Below are 17,385 nucleotides of genomic sequence, written 5' to 3' on the forward strand. Positions count from 1 at the left end.
TTACGCTTTGACCCAGACATTTCCCTTCCAGGAATTTATCCTATAGAATACTTGTAAGAATGTACGAAGATGTTGTGTACTACGATTCCTTCAGTACATTGTAACCACAGAATATTGTGGGGAGGAGCGACCTGTGTCCATAATGGGAAAATATTTAAGTAAATGGTGGCATAATCTTATTACATGGTACTTTGTAGCCAAAATACGCTGGACATTGAAAAAGGATACACAGTGTAAAAAAAAAATGCACAGAAAAGTTGTAGAAAGATCCACACGAACTTAGAGGCTGTAGAATCTGGGGACGAAGTGCACTTGCCCTTTCACTTTTTGCCCTGTATGCCTCTATGTAATTGTCCCTTGGTATCAGTGTGGGTTGGTTCCAGGATCCTCACAAATACCAAAATCCATGGATGCTTAATTCCCTTTGTAAAATGGCACAATATTTGCATATAACCTGTGCACATCCTCCCATATACTATAAATCATCTCTACATTACTTTCAATACCCAATACAATGACCACACATCACTTCATTCACGTGGATGCAACATAGTACTCAGCACGTGGCAAATTCATTGTGTCTTTTAGAACTTCGTGGGAATTTTTCACCCTGAATATTTTCTATCCGTTGAATCCACCATGGATATGGAAGGCTGACTGTAATTTGTTTTACTAGTCTGTAAATCAGCTTAAAAATAGGATTAAAAAATTACATTCTTGTGTATATATAAGCTTGGGAAGCGCTTTAAAACCACCCTACCAGGATCACTTGCTTCTCCCTTGAGATTGTGAATTCCTCAGTTGCAGTCCTGGGAACCAAGTTTTACCTGCACAAGGAGTTTCTTCAAAGATTGTAGTTCAAAGATGGAAAACTAAAGGCATTTTTCTATAGTTCATTCAGTTGAGCACGACCAGTTTTCCACATCCAATAGTGTGAGTACTAAGAAAATACATGCTCATGCACCATTTTTGAGAAGGGGTGGTGGTGTTTCTTAGAGGATAATTTATAGGAATAGTTAGCAGTGAAGATATCAAAACCCGTAATTGTTTCTTCCTCCTACACATGAAATAAGGTAAATGAGATGTTAGGACTGGGCCTCCGTAATAGAGAAGGGTGATTTAAAGCACTCATCCAGGGGAGTCACATGGTCTTTTTAAAGCTAAAATAGAATTGTGTGTTCAAAGAGTATTTCAAGGCCCGCCCTCAGTCTGTTGGAAGGGCAAAGGCCCTTATTATCAGAGCCTTGGTGTCTCAGTACAGTCTTGCTTTCAGCTGAGTGTGGTCTACTGGAAAACCACAAATGCTGAAAGAGTCCTGTTCCTCAGACAAAACAGACTAGACAGTACAATTATCTAATCACTACCAAAGTAACAGCAGATAAACCTCCGATTATATTCTGATAAAGACACATTGGGTTTCAAAGTTATTTGGAATGGATTTGAGGGTTCTAAGCCCCACCTAGATGACTGACTGAAAAGTAGCCTGGATTGTGACAATTTACATTCCTAACAACCCTGGCAAATAGTGAGCCAGTACCTATTCAAATAATGCAGGCTCCAAAAGTGCCCAGATACTTGCTAATAAAAGACAGGACACAAAGGGAGATTACCGCTTTAACGTCACAGAGTAGTTGCCAGTATTCAGTGGTAGTAAAACTGCCTTGTACAGCATTTGGGAAATAGTCTGTATGCATCGTATGGAGACACCAAAAGCAGAAACTGCAAGGACATTGCTAGAAGTCTACCTACTTAAATTTTTTTTTTTTTAAAGCCCAGCATAATAAAAATCAAAAAACTAATTTGGAGAGAAATACTTAACAAAAGGTTACTATCCTCTAAATACATAAATCAAAAGGAAAAACATGCATTTTTCAGCCTGGTGGATCATCTTTATCGCTCAGCATCCCCTTCCTTATTAGCAGAACCCTTCCGACTGGTGAACTCAATCTGTATGACTGGTGAAAACAGCTTTCCCCACATCTACCAAGATGGGCATTTGAACTGGGTCTAGAATACTAGTCACATAACCCATGCACTGCAAATGGCAGCTTAATGTGAGGGAAAAATAGTCTATCACGGAATAAAACACACCAGGCACACCATTTGCCACCTATCAAGTTCGGTGATTTTTCCCCTTCCCCTTTTCCAACATAACACCCAGGTTAGGTAAAGGATTTGGAAAGTAGATACTCTGAAAACATGTGATAAAACTTTTTTTTTTTTTTGAGACGGATTCTTGCTGTCTCACCCAGCTGGAATGCAGTGCCAGGATCTCTGCTCACTGCAAGCTCTGCCCCCCAGGTTCACGCCGTTCTCCTGCCTCAGCCTCCCGAGTAGCTGGGACTACAGGCGCCTGCCACCATGCCCGGCTAATTTTTGTGTTTTTAGTAGAGATGGAGTTTCACCTTGTTAACCAGGATGGTCTCGATCTCCTGACCTCGTGATCCACCCGCCTTGGCCTCCCAAAGTGCTGGGATTACAGGTGTGAGTCACCGCGCCCGGCCAGTAAAACTTTTCTATGGGTAATATGACAATAACAAGAGCCTGTAAAATACACTCTTCCCATTAACTCCCAATGAAATCATGTTTTTAGCAAGGATCATCAATGTGTGCTATAATAAAATCAAGTAAAAGGTGGTGGGGATAGGGAAAAAGATCTTATTTATAAAGGAGAGTTCTGGTGATTATATCTTAACCAAAGACTCAAATTTATTATCACACAGTAAAAACCATTCTAATTACCTCCTGATGTGATCCAGCATGAAGCCCACAGCATCACCTGTGAAGGATTCTTGCCAAATATAATCAGACCTCCAGACTGAACTTCCAGTTTGTAGAAAATACAGGAGATGAATGAATTAATGAACATTTGGGGGAACCAGACAAATCGAAGATGGGGGACATTACATTTAAAAAAGGGGGGAGGGTGCCTGGGCGTGGTGGCTCACACCTGTAATCCCAGCATTTTGGGAGGCCTAGGCAGGGTAGATCACTTGAGCCCAGGAGTTCAAGACCATCCTGGACAACATGGTGAAACTGTGTCTCTATAAAAAACACAAAAATTAGCTGGGCATGATGGCATGTGCCTGTCATCCCCACTACTCGGGAGGCTGAGGTGGGAGGATCGACCGAGTGCTAGAGTGAGCTATGATTGTGCCACTGCACTCCAGCCTGTCTCAAAAAAAAAAAAAAAAAAAAAAAAAAAAAAAGGCTTGCGGTGGGTGAAGGAAGGATTGTTCTCAAGACTAAAGAGACATAACCGCTAAATGTAATGCATGAAACAGTTGAAGCCATGTTCAAAAGGTAAGTTTGAAGGCCGCTACAGAAATCTGAATATGGACTGAACATTAAGCACTGAGAAATGACTTTAGATCCTATAATGGTATTGTGACTACACTGGAAACTGTCCTGACAGTTGCATGCTACAACTTTTAGGGGTGAAATATGTCTGCAACTCACTATTCAGCGTGAGCGTACACACCTACACATTTACATAAAAAATAAGGTAAAATGTTAATTGTTGAATCTAGGTGGTAAGTATATATGTATACATAGTATTATTTCTGTTTTTTCAGGATATGTTTGAATATTTTCCCAAAGAAAGAAAAATGAATGTTTTCACCATACAATCCACTTCTTGGAATTTATTCCAAAGAAATATCCCAAATTAAAAATATTTGAATTTCCCCAAATATTTTGTTCCAGGGATGGTCATGGAAACATTCTTTATAATATCGCCAGATTAGAAACAATCTCAATGTTTAACAAAGAGGTTAAATTGGCACAACCATACCTGGACTACTACTACCAAGTTATACAAGATATGATATGGAAAGTTTTGGTGAAAAAGGTTCAACACCCAGAAGAGACTTGATAACTGAGACCCATTTTTCAAGCCCTAGTTCCAATTATTTTCCCTGTAGTTTTTCTCAATCAGATCTAAAACACTCCCTCCCTTTCCCCACACTTGCTATTGCATGCCTTGTACAACAGTTATTGTTGACTTTTCAACTTTACTATAAATTTACAGGGGTTGGGTCTATGTTTGTTCAGTAGGACTAGTCCAAGTGAAGCATGATCTAACGTTTGGAAGGATAAAAAATTAAAAAGGAAGAGGAAGGCAGTGAGTGTTCCAGCTGGAGGGTCAGCAGTTGGGATATGGCAGTGCAGTAAGGGGGACGAAATCAAACAGCCACTGGTTTCTGAGTGATTACATAATGCCACACACCATGCTAAGCAATCTCCATACATCGTCTAATGTGATCCTTGCAATCTTACTGGGTGGATACCATATCAACAGTTGTAAAAGAGAAATGCAGAGAGGTTAATTTGACCAAGGGTCACATCATTAGCAAACTAGAAAATCAGATCCAAACACAAGGAAGTGAGATTTCAGCACCTAGGTCCTTCCCCATTTCATGAAATCACGAAGAATATTTTTTCTTTAACGGTGGCAAAGGGTGAAAAGGCCAGATAACCTTTAGATTCCTTTCAATACCAACATTCTACAAACCTGTCTACATGGCAAATTTCGTCACTGCTACACCCTCGTTGATGTTAAGGATAAGAAGCCACACTAGTGATGTTAGGCCAATTTGTGTCTGATTATGATCTTAGAACAACTGAACAGAAGGATAAGCTGCCTTCTGAGCACAGTTCTTTCTCCATTCCAGCAATAAATATTGTGAATAAGGGCACATTGTTCACATGAAACTCCTTGGCTATAGATGGCAATTTCACATAACGGTATTAAGAATTACTGTATTCAGGTAAAGGGAAAAGCATGGATTCAACCCCAATGATTTCTTGAAATTTTTATTAATTTTTTTGTTTTTTTACAGCTTGATCCTCTTATGAAAAGGAAAGAATTTAAAGATGAACAATTACGTTTTTGTTTAAACAGCAATTAATCCTTATTACAGAGAACAAAAGATCTGTGGCACATTGTCTTTGGGAAGATCTTTTGCAGACTTTTCTAAAAAAAACTATTAATTATCTCACAGATCACATATTCTCTTTCAAACGACTATACAAGGCAGCTAAATTTTATTCACAAAGCCCCAAGTTGCAGTTCCATTGCTGAAGTAGGTAAAATACATGGAGTTCCCCTTAATTTGTGTTGCACATCTTCCCATTGAGAGCATCACTGCTTCCCTACCCTATGTACAAAATCATTGTGTTGATGAGAGCTGGCACATTATTCCACAGTAATTAAAGAAAAACTCATTATTTTAAAGATAGACCAGTGATTTTTCATTTATCAACTGGAAAATTTACTCCTTTTTAAAACAATTTTAATAATACCAAGATTTAAATTTCCTCCAAAGTTATAAGAAAGCAAAAAATATATAATATAATATAATATATAATGGTAATAAATAAAAAAAAGGCAACCCTGCTCAGGTATTATCCAAAACACGATCACATTCAGAAAAAAAAAATTAAAACAAGATTTGGGACACATGCGTGCGTACATACACACATACATACACACATACACATACACACACCCTAACATGAACAGTGTATACTTGATATCTGAGGGGGGATGTGCAGTAATTTTAACAATACATGTTGGTGGCCTGAACAAAAGGTGAAGTTAATACTGCCTGTGTTAAGCATTGCTTAAAAACCTACTTTTAAGAAAAGCAAGTTGTCTTCCTTAGGTCAGCCACTGCCTGGTCCAACCAGCACAGCGTGGCCAGCCTCACTATGAGTGGTCTTATTCCCGTGTCCCCTCCAGGCCAACATACTAATATATAGGCTCACAAGGAGCTATAGGGTTTCCCTCCTGCCCTCTTAGATAGAGAAGTATAGGCACTTCTCTACCCAATACACTGCCTGCTGAGCTCTGATGCTCAGTGGAACAGAATATAGTGTCATTTCCCCCTGACAATAAGAAATTTATAGCCACCTAAAGAAAAGTAGTAGTTGGTATTTGTCAACTCACCATAAATAAGAACTAGAGAACACGGTCAGTGCTCACAATTCATGAAGAGATGAACACTCTAAGTCACCGAGAAACCAACACAACTGGATTGCATATTTGAGGTTCACATGGTGGCAATATCACTTGCAGTGTTTGAAGGAAAACCCCCAACACTGTGCTCTTCTGCCATTACACCTCCTTCCAATAGAGTGACACAAGATAAAGGCACAGGAAAATATCTTACATCCATTAATCCTAAGTAGGACCCAAAACAAAAGGCAACTGGCTCAAGACCAGGAGGGAAAAAGGTACTGCCATAATCGATCCCCGCATCCCTCCATGGCTACAATGCCTAACTCTCACCTTCCAGGGAGAAAACTCTATACTCTTGTGTTTCTAAAGGAAGCACAAAAGATTCTTGCAAGATTTAAATACTGCTAATCAGTGGCAAAGAGTGTAAATAGATGAAATGGCAAAGTTTTAAAAGTTTTTTTGTAGTGTTTGGGAAAATAAAGAATCTGTGGTAGGAAGCAAGCAGGTTTAAGTACAAAAAATAAAAAAAAAAAAAGCCCAGCCTCAAGCCTTAATATACCTTAAGATGCATAAATACAACTCAAACTTCATAAAGCAGAGGAGTAAAAGGCGCAAGAGTCATGTAGCATCCCTGAAGCCATGGCAAAACAAACACAGCAGTATTTCAAAACTAGGTTCAAAGGCACAATTCAATCAGCCTCTTATTCTCTGTTTATGTATTTATATACTTTTGTATATCAGAGATAACAGTTTTGTTAATTGTGGAGGATACAATGGTTTTCTTTTTGCTTCTAAAAATTACTGAAGATGAATTGTAATAAATCAGTAAGCTCCCGATGCTAGTAACATTAATGTGTAAGATACCAAATAAGGCAAGTTTTCAGCCAGAAAGGGGTAGGTTTCTGGCTGAAACATCCCGAGACCTGAAATTAAAGAATACAGGACAAGGGAGATAAGTGTGGTCCAATTTGCCCAAGGGAAATAGCTACACATTTTGGTCAAAACAGATCTATAATATAAAGGTCTTTTTGTTACAAAATATTAGATGCTTTTCCTATTCAGTATTGTGATCAAATCATAATATCAGACAGTCAAATTCTCCTCCCATTGTGATTCTATTTCTGATAAATGCTTGCTGGGCCCTCCCACTCCTCATCACTGCTACTAGGTGGCCAATGTTTTCACAATCCGAACCCAGTATAATTTGATAAATTTTATTAAAGTGTTTTTTCATTATTTAGCAGGGATCTTAAATTCAGTAATTCAACACTTTTAAAAATAAAACAGTGTTCTTCCATCTCCTACTAAAGACACACACACACACACACACACACACACACACACACACACACACACCCTTGTAGTGCCAAAGGCAAGATTTACACTCTATTTTCACTCCTTAAGATGCTTTGCATTTGTCTTACTGTGAAGTGTGTACTGTTACTGTTATAAGAACTTTGCATATTCAAAGGCTTAATTTTATAATCTAATCCTTTCAAAATGATCTACCTCAGTACAGATTTTGCCTTTGGGAATTGTAAGCATGCAGTGAAAAAGTGCAAATGATTTTAAAAATCCTTTAGACTTCTATATACAACTGTAACAGCAAAAACACCCTATGAACATTAAGGATTCCTCAGCCACTGCCTTTCACATACTCTATTAAAAAGGTTACCATTAGTTATTCTCTTTTAGGTACAATGCAATAAGGATCAGAAATATCCAATGACCAAAGTAGTACAAATTGATCTATGCACATGTGTTACTTTTTCAAGGGACAAATAAAATCTTTATATCAAGTTCAGAAGGAAAAAAAAAAACCCCACAGAGTAAGGCCACTGAAAAAGCAATCTGTTTTAGAGCTGGCTGAGAAATCTACTTGGAAATGTCTTCAGTCAAGGGAGCACTGTGGCTTGCCAACAGAACACGCACATGCTCTGGCACCATCTGCATAGACAGGACCTGCCATAAAGAACACAACCTTTCACAACTGACAGGTGGCTTGTTCTAGGGAATGATGGGGCAAAAGGGGAGGGGATGGCTAAGGGAGTAAGGAAAAAAGAAAGATGTTAAATAACATCTTCAATATCAAAATAAAGCCCGATTCTGGTGCCTTGTCCCTTACATATAGGAGATGGCCACACAATGCTACAAACGCACAAAACCTACCAGGCAATTACTGTTCATTTAACACAGGTTTTTAAAACTAGTAGTTTAGAAAGGACCCGGGGCTTTGCATTAGAACATGAATAAATGAACCGGTCATCAGGAATCACACATCAAGGTCTTATGCTCAGATATGACTACAGCTGTCATTCTCTGGCCTTCACATGAGGGACCAGACCTCTGACTTAGTGAGAACCAAACAACAGTCTGGAGAAGAAACTGAAGGAACAGCACCACACAGACCACTCACACTGTGAGAGACAAGCCTCGCTCCCATCCCTCGCCATATCCCTTTGTATATTTACAAACCAAGAGAGTTCCTGCATTCATCAAAGGGATCTTAGATGTCTTCATTACAAATAAAGATGTTTCTCCCTCCTCCACTAACAGGAAAATGTAAAACACGCTTGGTAGGAAACACGTAGCGGGTCAGAATAGGGCAAAGGTGGAGAAAACTAGTTATAGAGATGACACTCCTCAATTGTAGTAAGTGTACACATTCTACTTCTAAAAGGGATAAAAACGAATTGGCTTTTAAAAACACTGCACTCAAAGTAATGTTTCCAATAACCATTAAAGTTTCAATGAAAAAGAAAAAGCTGTGCTTATGGGCACATGGGATTTCTGATTGTGTTATTTCATTTTAGGTCATTCAAAATGGACTTGGTTTAATGTATACACTATGGCAATAACTTACGGAGGGCCACAGTTCCTCCTCAACCAAATCAAATCCAGCTGAGAACACTCTGGAGTGAAGGCATGTGGTGACGAGTTTTTCAAAAGTCTAATTAAACACCCCAAATCTCTACATCCTCTCAGGAAGTTAACTTCCCCTAGACAATCAAAGACTCTGAAAGTCTAGTTTTGCTATAAATATAAAATAATTTGTAGCAGAAAAATATAGCCTCTCTAAGAAGCAGATTTCATTTTTCTTGTTCACTGACAAAACTCTGAGTTGGTTGGACAACATGAGTTACCACATAACTGTAGACCACAGATCAGCACCTCAAATTCCAGCTCTACTCAAACAAAACTTTAAAAGCACTTTAGCCCTCTGGTCAGGTATAAACGTTGGTTCCCTTCTTCCCCAAGGTAGGAAATTCAGAATAGAGTCAACAGTGACTGCCCTGTTAGAGAGTCCCTTTTGCTGAAGCAGGGGTGGGAAATGGCAGCGCCAAGTCCTCCCGTGCAGACCTCGAGGCGGCACCCCATGCGCTGTGGCTCCTCCTCGCCGCTCCGACGTGGGCTGACTTTCAGCACAGAAACAGAGAAGTCAGAGCTGGGGTGAATGTGCAGCACTCTAGGCAATGGCGGGTGGGGGGCGGCAGGAGCAGGGGTTGCCTTCAATTTTATAAATTACAACAATACTTGGTATTATCAAACCACTGTTCATTGGCAGAAAGTGGGGCACAGTGGAGTCCTTCATTACTTATGGTTTACAGATGGCCATTAGAAGTTATTAAACAAATATTTCTCCCAAAACTCAAAAGAAAAAAAAATCATCCACAAAACCCTTCACCAAAAGTCATTGTTAAAAAAAAAATTTCCTTCTGGGAATGGACTAGTGTGGCTACCGAGATGATGTAAATTCACTTTCAGAGTTGAAACTGCTTCTCCTCATTTCGTTTGCAACTTGTATTCTGCTGGTTTAAAAAAAAAAAAAAAAAAGAAATGTTTCTAGACCATTCATACACCCATTTAAGCTACATTGCACTTCTGTCCTTTAGTTAGGAAGGGCAAGATCATCTCTGGGGCCAGCCTCCTCATCTCTGCTTCTGCATAACCATAGTGTCCAACCAATGATCACACCGTTGTGGAGAGTTTAAGTGGACAAATGTCCTGGCCATCTCGTGGTGCTTCTTTTTAGAGTTTGGTGTCCTGATGAAACAAACGTCTGGACTGTTTTTGAGGCTTCCAATGTGCAAAAATAGTTCCCAAGGCATTGAATCAACCTGGGGCTCCATTAAGGTGTTTTGGTTAATTCTAGTAGCTGCTGGAAACCCTGCCGTGTATAGTGCACCAGGTCCACCAAACTGCTGTTGAGGGCCAAGGTGCACACATTTGTGCTGAGCCGAGCAAAGAATTCTGCAAAAACAAAACCAAAAAACAAGTAAATACACAAGCACACACAAAAATTAAAATTCAAGGTTCCAGAAGGTACGTCCCCACAATATTCTGCACTTTATCACAGAAAAAAGATCACAATCTACTGTCACTGCTTGCTAATTTTCCACTAGACTATAAACCCGGTTTGCTTTAGAGCGGAATCCATAATGCTTAGCACAGTGGCTGGCACTTGGAAAACACCAAATTTATACCTTTGCCTCAAAAGATGCATTAATGGGGGGAAAAAAAAAGTTAAAAGTATTATCAGTTTGATAAGACGGATAAGGCCCTAAGAGGCTATGTGGAAAGTAAGTGGTTACAGCCAGCTGGCTCCAACTCTCCTAAACCTTGCATTTCTCCAAGGGTCTTCTTCCCTAAACAAGTCTCAGTAACGTTTACTACACTGCATCTCTCGTACTATAGCTACTATCTTTCTTAACATATACTAAAAACAAACAATAATCTCAGTATTTGGGTTATGCTACTTTGTATCTCCAAAGTGCTGAGCCTAGGAACAGCCAGTGACTCCTCTTCCTCATTTGCCTTGCCTTTCAGCTAGCATTTGAGCTCAGGCTGAAATAATGACAACAGAATTTCAGAAGGGGCAAGGCGCTAAAACCACTTCTATTTTGGTTTTGCTAAGATCTAGCCACAGAAATTCAGCTCCACGCCACAGTGCTCAAGGAATAATTGCAACTAGGTTCTGAGGCTGAATGGAGAAAATATAATTAAAGTAAACAGCTACACATTTCCTTTTCTCCAAGAAACTGAACTTAAAATATAAACCAATGTTATTTCCTCCCAATCCACACACCCCAGTAATTACCACCACAAAGCCATTTATTTACCTTTATTCTTCCTTGTGAGTGCCTCGGCCTGCTCCCAAAGGTCAAAGGCGGTAAGAACATGGGACGTGATGGTGACATAGGAAGATGTCATATTCTGGATAGTGACTGGGGTGCTGATGGTGGCAGCCACTCCACTGCTCCCCACACTGCCAGCACTTGACTGGGACCCTACGGAGCTGGCAGGAGAAGGCATTGGGGAAAGAGGGGATGGTGTGCCTGTGCTTCTGGGAGGCAGAAGAGAAGAGAGAACTGGTCAGTCAGTCACCAGTAGCCCCCAGATCACAGATTTACGTGTCTGGGACTATAGTCCAAGACACAAAGTTTCACTACACACCTGCCAAAATGATAACCACTGCTAAAGTCACTCCTACAAGGAAAACGAGACACCATGCTGAGCTAATCTGTATTCCAAATATGCTTTCCCATGCCATTCGCATAGTCTACTTCCTCTGCCTGGAATCTCCTAGTAAGACAATACTCTATGTATGTAATGTATGCATATGTGTGTGCACCCACCTGTATCTCATCCTTTCATCCACTCAGTAAACACTAACCGAGCACCTGCTCTGTACCATGCATTCTTTTAGACACTGTGGATACCCTGGATACATCACAGCTTCCTTTCTGCCACCACTTGAACATCTCTCTTTTCTTGCATTTATCTACTGTTTATTCCTTTTCCTGGGTCACAGCAGAAATTATGTCTTATTAATTTTTGCATTAGTAGTACTTAGCACAATGGGTGCTAAAAGCAGGCTCCTGATAAATACTTGCCAAGTCAATGAATGAACTAATATAAGTATCATGCATCAGAAGACTCAATCTCCTCTTTACTCCACTCTTGGCTGAATATCTGGACCTGCAAGTTAACATGTGACTCAATGTGGATTAAATAAAAAAGAGTTAATGAATATAAAATGGAAAGATGGCTCAGCGGCAGTAGCCTCATGATGTTACACCTGCCCTTTGGGCTGCACGGACCTAGCAGAATGTACATTTGCAAAGAGTAGAGTGAAAGCTCCATGAGGGCAGTGGTTCTTGTCCACTGTATCCCCAGTACCTAAAACAAGGCTTGGTATGAAGAAGGTGCTCAGTATATACTGGATGGACAAACGATTGAAGGAGTTATCTAAAATAATGTGACTGACAATCTATTAGCTTAGAATAATATCTCAGACGCAGCAGCCATGAAAATCTTCAGAGGTAATATGAAGTTACTTCTTAATCAGGACTTTCTTTTTTAAGAGAGGCCATATGGGAGTCTCTTCTTTTGACTGTGCTAGAAATAGGGCAGTCGTGTAAGTGATATTCTTAAAATAGCAAAACTTATCAGAACTAGGAACTTCACAAGGAGTATGACCAAATTAAAAAATACTAGGCAAGGACTACAGGGAAGAAAATTCCAACTTCATTTTAAAAACACTTGTACAAGGATTCTTTTTTTTTTTCTTTTCCTAATAACTTAAGAGCATACACGAACAATTTTAGTTCACAAAGTGGGGAAAATAATTTTGCTAATCATTTTCATTCTTAGTATTACTGGTGTGGATCCTGGAGAAGATGAAGGGCATATGGCTCTGGAAATGTCTTGTTTACTGAAATGCCAAGAAGCTATGTGACACACACACACAGAGAAAGGACTCTGGCTCTGGTTCTGATGGCTCTGCCTCTTGTTTTGTGTTCTTCGGCTTATCTAAAGCTCCTCAAAGCTCGGCCGGACGCAGTGGCTCACACCTGTGGCATCCCCGCACTTTGGGAGCCCAAGGCAGGCAGATCATGTGAGGTGAGGAGTTCGAGACCAATCTGGTCAAAGTGGTGAAAACCCCATCTCTACTAAAAATACAAAAATTCGCCGGGCGAGGTGGCGGCACACACCTGTAGTCCCAGCTACTCGGGAGGCTGAGGCAGGAGAACCGCTTGAACCCAGGAGGTGGAGGTTGCAGTGAGCCAAGATTGCAGCACTGCATTCCAGCCTGGGCAACACAGCAAGACTCTGTCTCAAAAAACAAACCAACCCTCAAAGCTCAAAAATCTCAATTCTACATTCTTTGCAATTACCTTTTTATGTTTTCCAATCAGCAAAAACCTTGATTTATAACTATTTCTCAAAAAGGTAGAAATATGCTAATAATTTAAATTTAGGAGCAATCAGCACATAGTTGAAGCCAACAATTTTTGAAAAGACAAACTCACATATGTAAGCATACAAATGGTCACAAAGCAAGAAGTAAAGAAAGAAATGACTCAATTTTGGAAATTATTTATATTAGAGTTACCTTGCAATGCATGGAGAAGGTGCCTGGGCGACTTTGGAAGAACTCTCGAAGTGTTTATTAAGAGTACGAGAATACTTTATTGCTATGTCTTTTTTACAACGAAACATCGCCATGTTCAAAATGGACTGGCAACGCATGCTATGAACAAAGACAGAAGGGAAACTGCACGTGACTATCAGACGACAGAAAAGCAGTCATCTCACCTTCTACAGACTAACGAACACACTGCGTTTTCCCCACCCGTGTGAGTTGGTATGTAAAGAATCTTACTGCTCTGTTCATACTATCCTAAAAGTAAATGCTGGTGGAAAACACAAGGATATAATTTATATCACAAGACCAAAGCATTTAACAAGCCATCAGAAAAACGGCAGCAGATACCATTTTGTAAGAACTATCAGTGGGGGATTAACCTTTTGACCAAAGTACTGACTTGCTTTTCATAATTTTCACATTAAGAAAACAAATTTCAAAATCTTTTTGTAACATCAACAGATGCAAAAACAAATTTAGTACTATTTAGACAAAGGAAAATACACACCATAAAACAGCAAATATTTTCTCTTGTGTTGGAGCTGTGGCATCTGAGAAGGATTTTAATGACATTATGAATCTACAGGAAAACATAAAAGTACATCAGGTTTTAAACAAAGGCAGACACAAATACAACTTATTATGCTTGTTTCCATTTTAGATTGACTTTTCCTGAAGATGTTAAACAGATGAGAGCATCACAGGAAGAAAATGAAAAACCCAAGGCTTTAGAGCAGCAATCCAGGCCACTGAGAAAACCAGGCGAGGACATGCCTCTTGTGTGGCTTGTCTACCTCTTGAAACCAAGTAAAGTTGTGTCCTCACTGAGTCCCCTGTTGAAATGTAGGTAAGTAAACAAAGCAGAAGCTTAAACTGAGAGGAGAGGTCATCTGATAAGAAAGTTAAACTGGAAAAAACCAACCTCTCCCTGAAAGCTCTGGCACTTCTTGGTGCACTTAGCAAAATGATGTAGTTGGACCCAGTTACTCTGTGCTAGCACTTCATCTAGAACGCAATTTTAGTTTAGGACAAAAACTAGTTTCTTGGACCAATAACTTTTTAAAGGCTCCCCTTTATTGAGCCATCTTCACACTAAGGTTCAAATGGGTTAAGACAATAAAGGTGAGGAAAGAAAAGGAAAGCACAATGACTTGGCACTTACTTAATGAGATCTACAGTTTCAGAGTAGACAGAGTAAGCTGACTTGGATGCCGGGCTTTCAGACTCTGTGGCAATTCCACACTCAATCAAGGACAAGACGGCTTCCAGGTACTTAAAAGCCTTTCCAACCTTGTCCGTCTGCGGGAGAAGAACATGGTGATTGTTAGGCTGAAGACAAACCTTGATTTAGTTTCTCACCCACATTCTTTAGTGTGACTTCCCTCCACTGTCTTAGTTTAATTATGGCCAGGGAGAAGTGTAAGGATGAATGAACTAAAAATGATAACCAAAGCCTGTTAGCTATGACCTGCTGAAAACTCTTTTAGCAGAAATTCATTAGGAAAAAGAAAACGATCCTGTATTAAGACCATGCTTTCAAAGCCTTATGAAAGCACATATCCAAACTAAGGCAGTAAGTACATAGTCTCCTTGTTATCAGTGTGCAATTACTCATTCTGTAACTTTCTTGAGAAACAGATTATTCCACATGTCTAGAGTAATACAGACACATATTTCTTTGTGTGTGCTGAAGTTTACTAAAAAGCAGAAAACACTCTTGGTTTATGAGCATGTTAGATATAATAGCTAACAATAATTGTTTTATGCATTTTACAGCCCAACAGATTAATCTCCTTTGACGTCTGCTTTAGTGCACAAAGCCATCCCCCCAGGTCAACAGGGGTAACATTTCAGAGTCCCTTAAAGGGAACGTAGAAATATGAACAAAACCAGATACTGGTGGTCACCCTACACCTGAATACACACCTTGTCATGTAGCACCCTTCTAAGTGGCATACGGCGAGTGCAGCTGATGACAGTGTGATGTAACTGTGTCTTTCTCTCCACATATGGCATATGTACCGCACATTGAGAGCAACTGATTAGCGTTTGTAATTTCTGCTTTGTATTTGCTATGTTCAAAAGGAAAGAATGAAAATAGGGGCCGGGCGTGGTGGCTCACGCCTGTAATCCCAGCACTTTGGGAGGCCGAGGCAGGTGGATCACTTGAGGTCAGGAGTTTGAGACCAGCCTGGCCAACACGGTGAAACTGCTGTCTCTACATAAAAATTAGCCAGGCATGTTGGCGGGCCTGTAATCCCAGCTACTTGGGAGGCTGAGGCAGGAGAATTGTTTGAATCTGGGAGGCAGAGGTTACAGTGAGCCGAGATCATGCCACTGCACTCCAGCCTGGGCGACAGAGCGAGACTCCATCGCAAAAAAAAAAAAAAAAAAAAGAAAAGAAAGGAAGGAAAAGAAAAGAAAGAAAGGAAAAGAAAGGGAAAGGAAAAGAAAAGAAAGCGAAAGGAAAGGAAAGGAAAGGAAAGGAAAAGAGTAAAGACATAAGTGGAATCTAAGGAGCTGGAGACACGTCGGCAATGAGAGGGTATGGGCTGTCATGCTACTTAGGGATGCTGCTGCACTCTACACAGGGTGGAAACGCTTCTCTCAGTGAGCTGACAACAGAATGATTTGAGTGCATACTGTTCTCATGTTTTACCAGTACCAGAACAAACTAGGCTGCTATACACATACACATGTATATGTACATATGTATACATGTATATTTCAGAATATTCAATTATTCTAAAATTTTTTATTTTAAAAAGTAACTTAATCAAAAAATACTTTTTCTGGAGAGCTAAGGGTCAGATTAGTGACAGAACAAAAATCAAATGAGTATTCCCCAATTAATCAGCAGTATTTGGTATGACTGGTTTGCTTCACTGATGGGAACTTAATTCTCCAAATATGCTTATTCAACATCATCTCTTTCATGGGATTTCCAAAGTTAATATTGGCTTTAGGCTAGAAATGAACTAAACTGCAATATTGTATAGCAATTTGTCAATATTCACTTCCTTTAGATAAGTATATCATAAGGCCAATAATGCCCATATTTCTGTGATTCCATGTATCTCCTGAAACACTGTTAAAGTAGTTTCCCTACGCATCAGTTGAAGACAACGTAGAGAAGAAATACATCCCTTTCTACTCAGTTGGGTACGTAACTATTTGGAACACCAAAGGCGTATCTTCGAAACAGTATGCAGTTAAGGGAGATTGTTACGGAGTGAGTGGCCACAGGGGCCTATTGTCCAAACTGGTATATTTTAAGAGTGAAACAGGATACAATTATTTCTCAAACTGAGATGAAACAGGCACAAACTAGGACTGTCCTGGCACACTGGGATGTACAGTCACCTTAGGTAAGGAGAAAGAATGTATGCATATGAATAGATTAAAAACAAAGTTCCCCAGAGGATGACTGTTACTCCTTTGAATAACGCGGAATCTAGTACTGAAAGTGTCCAATGTCAAGGTAAGCTTTAGATAACTGGCTGACAGTGCGAAATATTTACTCTTTCCAAAACTCCAAAGATTCATACAGTTCCAGTAACAAGCTTGGTAAACTGGAAGCTGCTGAAACCACTGCTTGGCACAATCTCAGATTCTTTTTTTTTTTTTGGTCTGTCACCCAGGCTGGAGTGCAGTGGCGCTATCTCGGCTCACTGCAAGCTCTGCTTCCCAGGTTCAAGCAATTCTCCTGCCTCAGCCTCCCTAGCAGCTGGGACTATAGGCGCCTATCACCGGGCCCAGCTAATTTTTTGCATTTTTTAGTAGAGACGGGGTTTCACCGTGTTAGCCAGGATGGTCTCGATCTCCTGACCTCGTAGACGGGGTTTCACCATGTTAGCCAGGATGGTCTCGATCTCCTGACCTCGTGATCCACCCACCTCGGCTTCCCAAAGTGCTGGGATAATAGGCATGAGCCACCACGCCTGGCCAATCTCAGATGCTTAATCTGACTTAGGTCACCCTGGTACGGGGTAGT

General features: G+C 40.1%; 2 protein-coding genes across 7 annotated transcripts in view; both read right to left on the reverse strand.

Moving 5' to 3' along the window:
• Window positions 1-17,385, reverse strand: part of SPP1 (secreted phosphoprotein 1) — an 899,378-nt gene that overhangs the window by 820,561 nt on the left and 61,432 nt on the right. The gene's annotated exons all lie outside the window — the stretch shown is intronic.
• Window positions 4,800-17,385, reverse strand: part of AFF1 (ALF transcription elongation factor 1) — a 207,353-nt gene continuing 194,767 nt past the window's right edge. For all 6 annotated transcript variants that reach the window (XM_050790410.1, XM_050790409.1, XM_050790413.1 and 3 more), the window contains 5 exons: window positions 14,554-14,690; window positions 13,900-13,971; window positions 13,359-13,496; window positions 11,083-11,306; window positions 4,800-10,213 (listed from right to left, as the gene is read on the reverse strand). In XM_050790410.1, coding sequence (XP_050646367.1) covers window positions 10,092-10,213; window positions 11,083-11,306; window positions 13,359-13,496; window positions 13,900-13,971; window positions 14,554-14,690 — 693 coding nt within the window. In that variant the 3' untranslated portion in view covers window positions 4,800-10,091. The remainder of the gene's footprint in view (window positions 10,214-11,082; window positions 11,307-13,358; window positions 13,497-13,899; window positions 13,972-14,553; window positions 14,691-17,385) is intronic.

Source organism: Macaca thibetana, chromosome 5 (genome assembly GCF_024542745.1).
Source record: "Macaca thibetana thibetana isolate TM-01 chromosome 5, ASM2454274v1, whole genome shotgun sequence".
NCBI classification, from domain to species: domain Eukaryota; kingdom Metazoa; phylum Chordata; class Mammalia; order Primates; family Cercopithecidae; genus Macaca; species Macaca thibetana.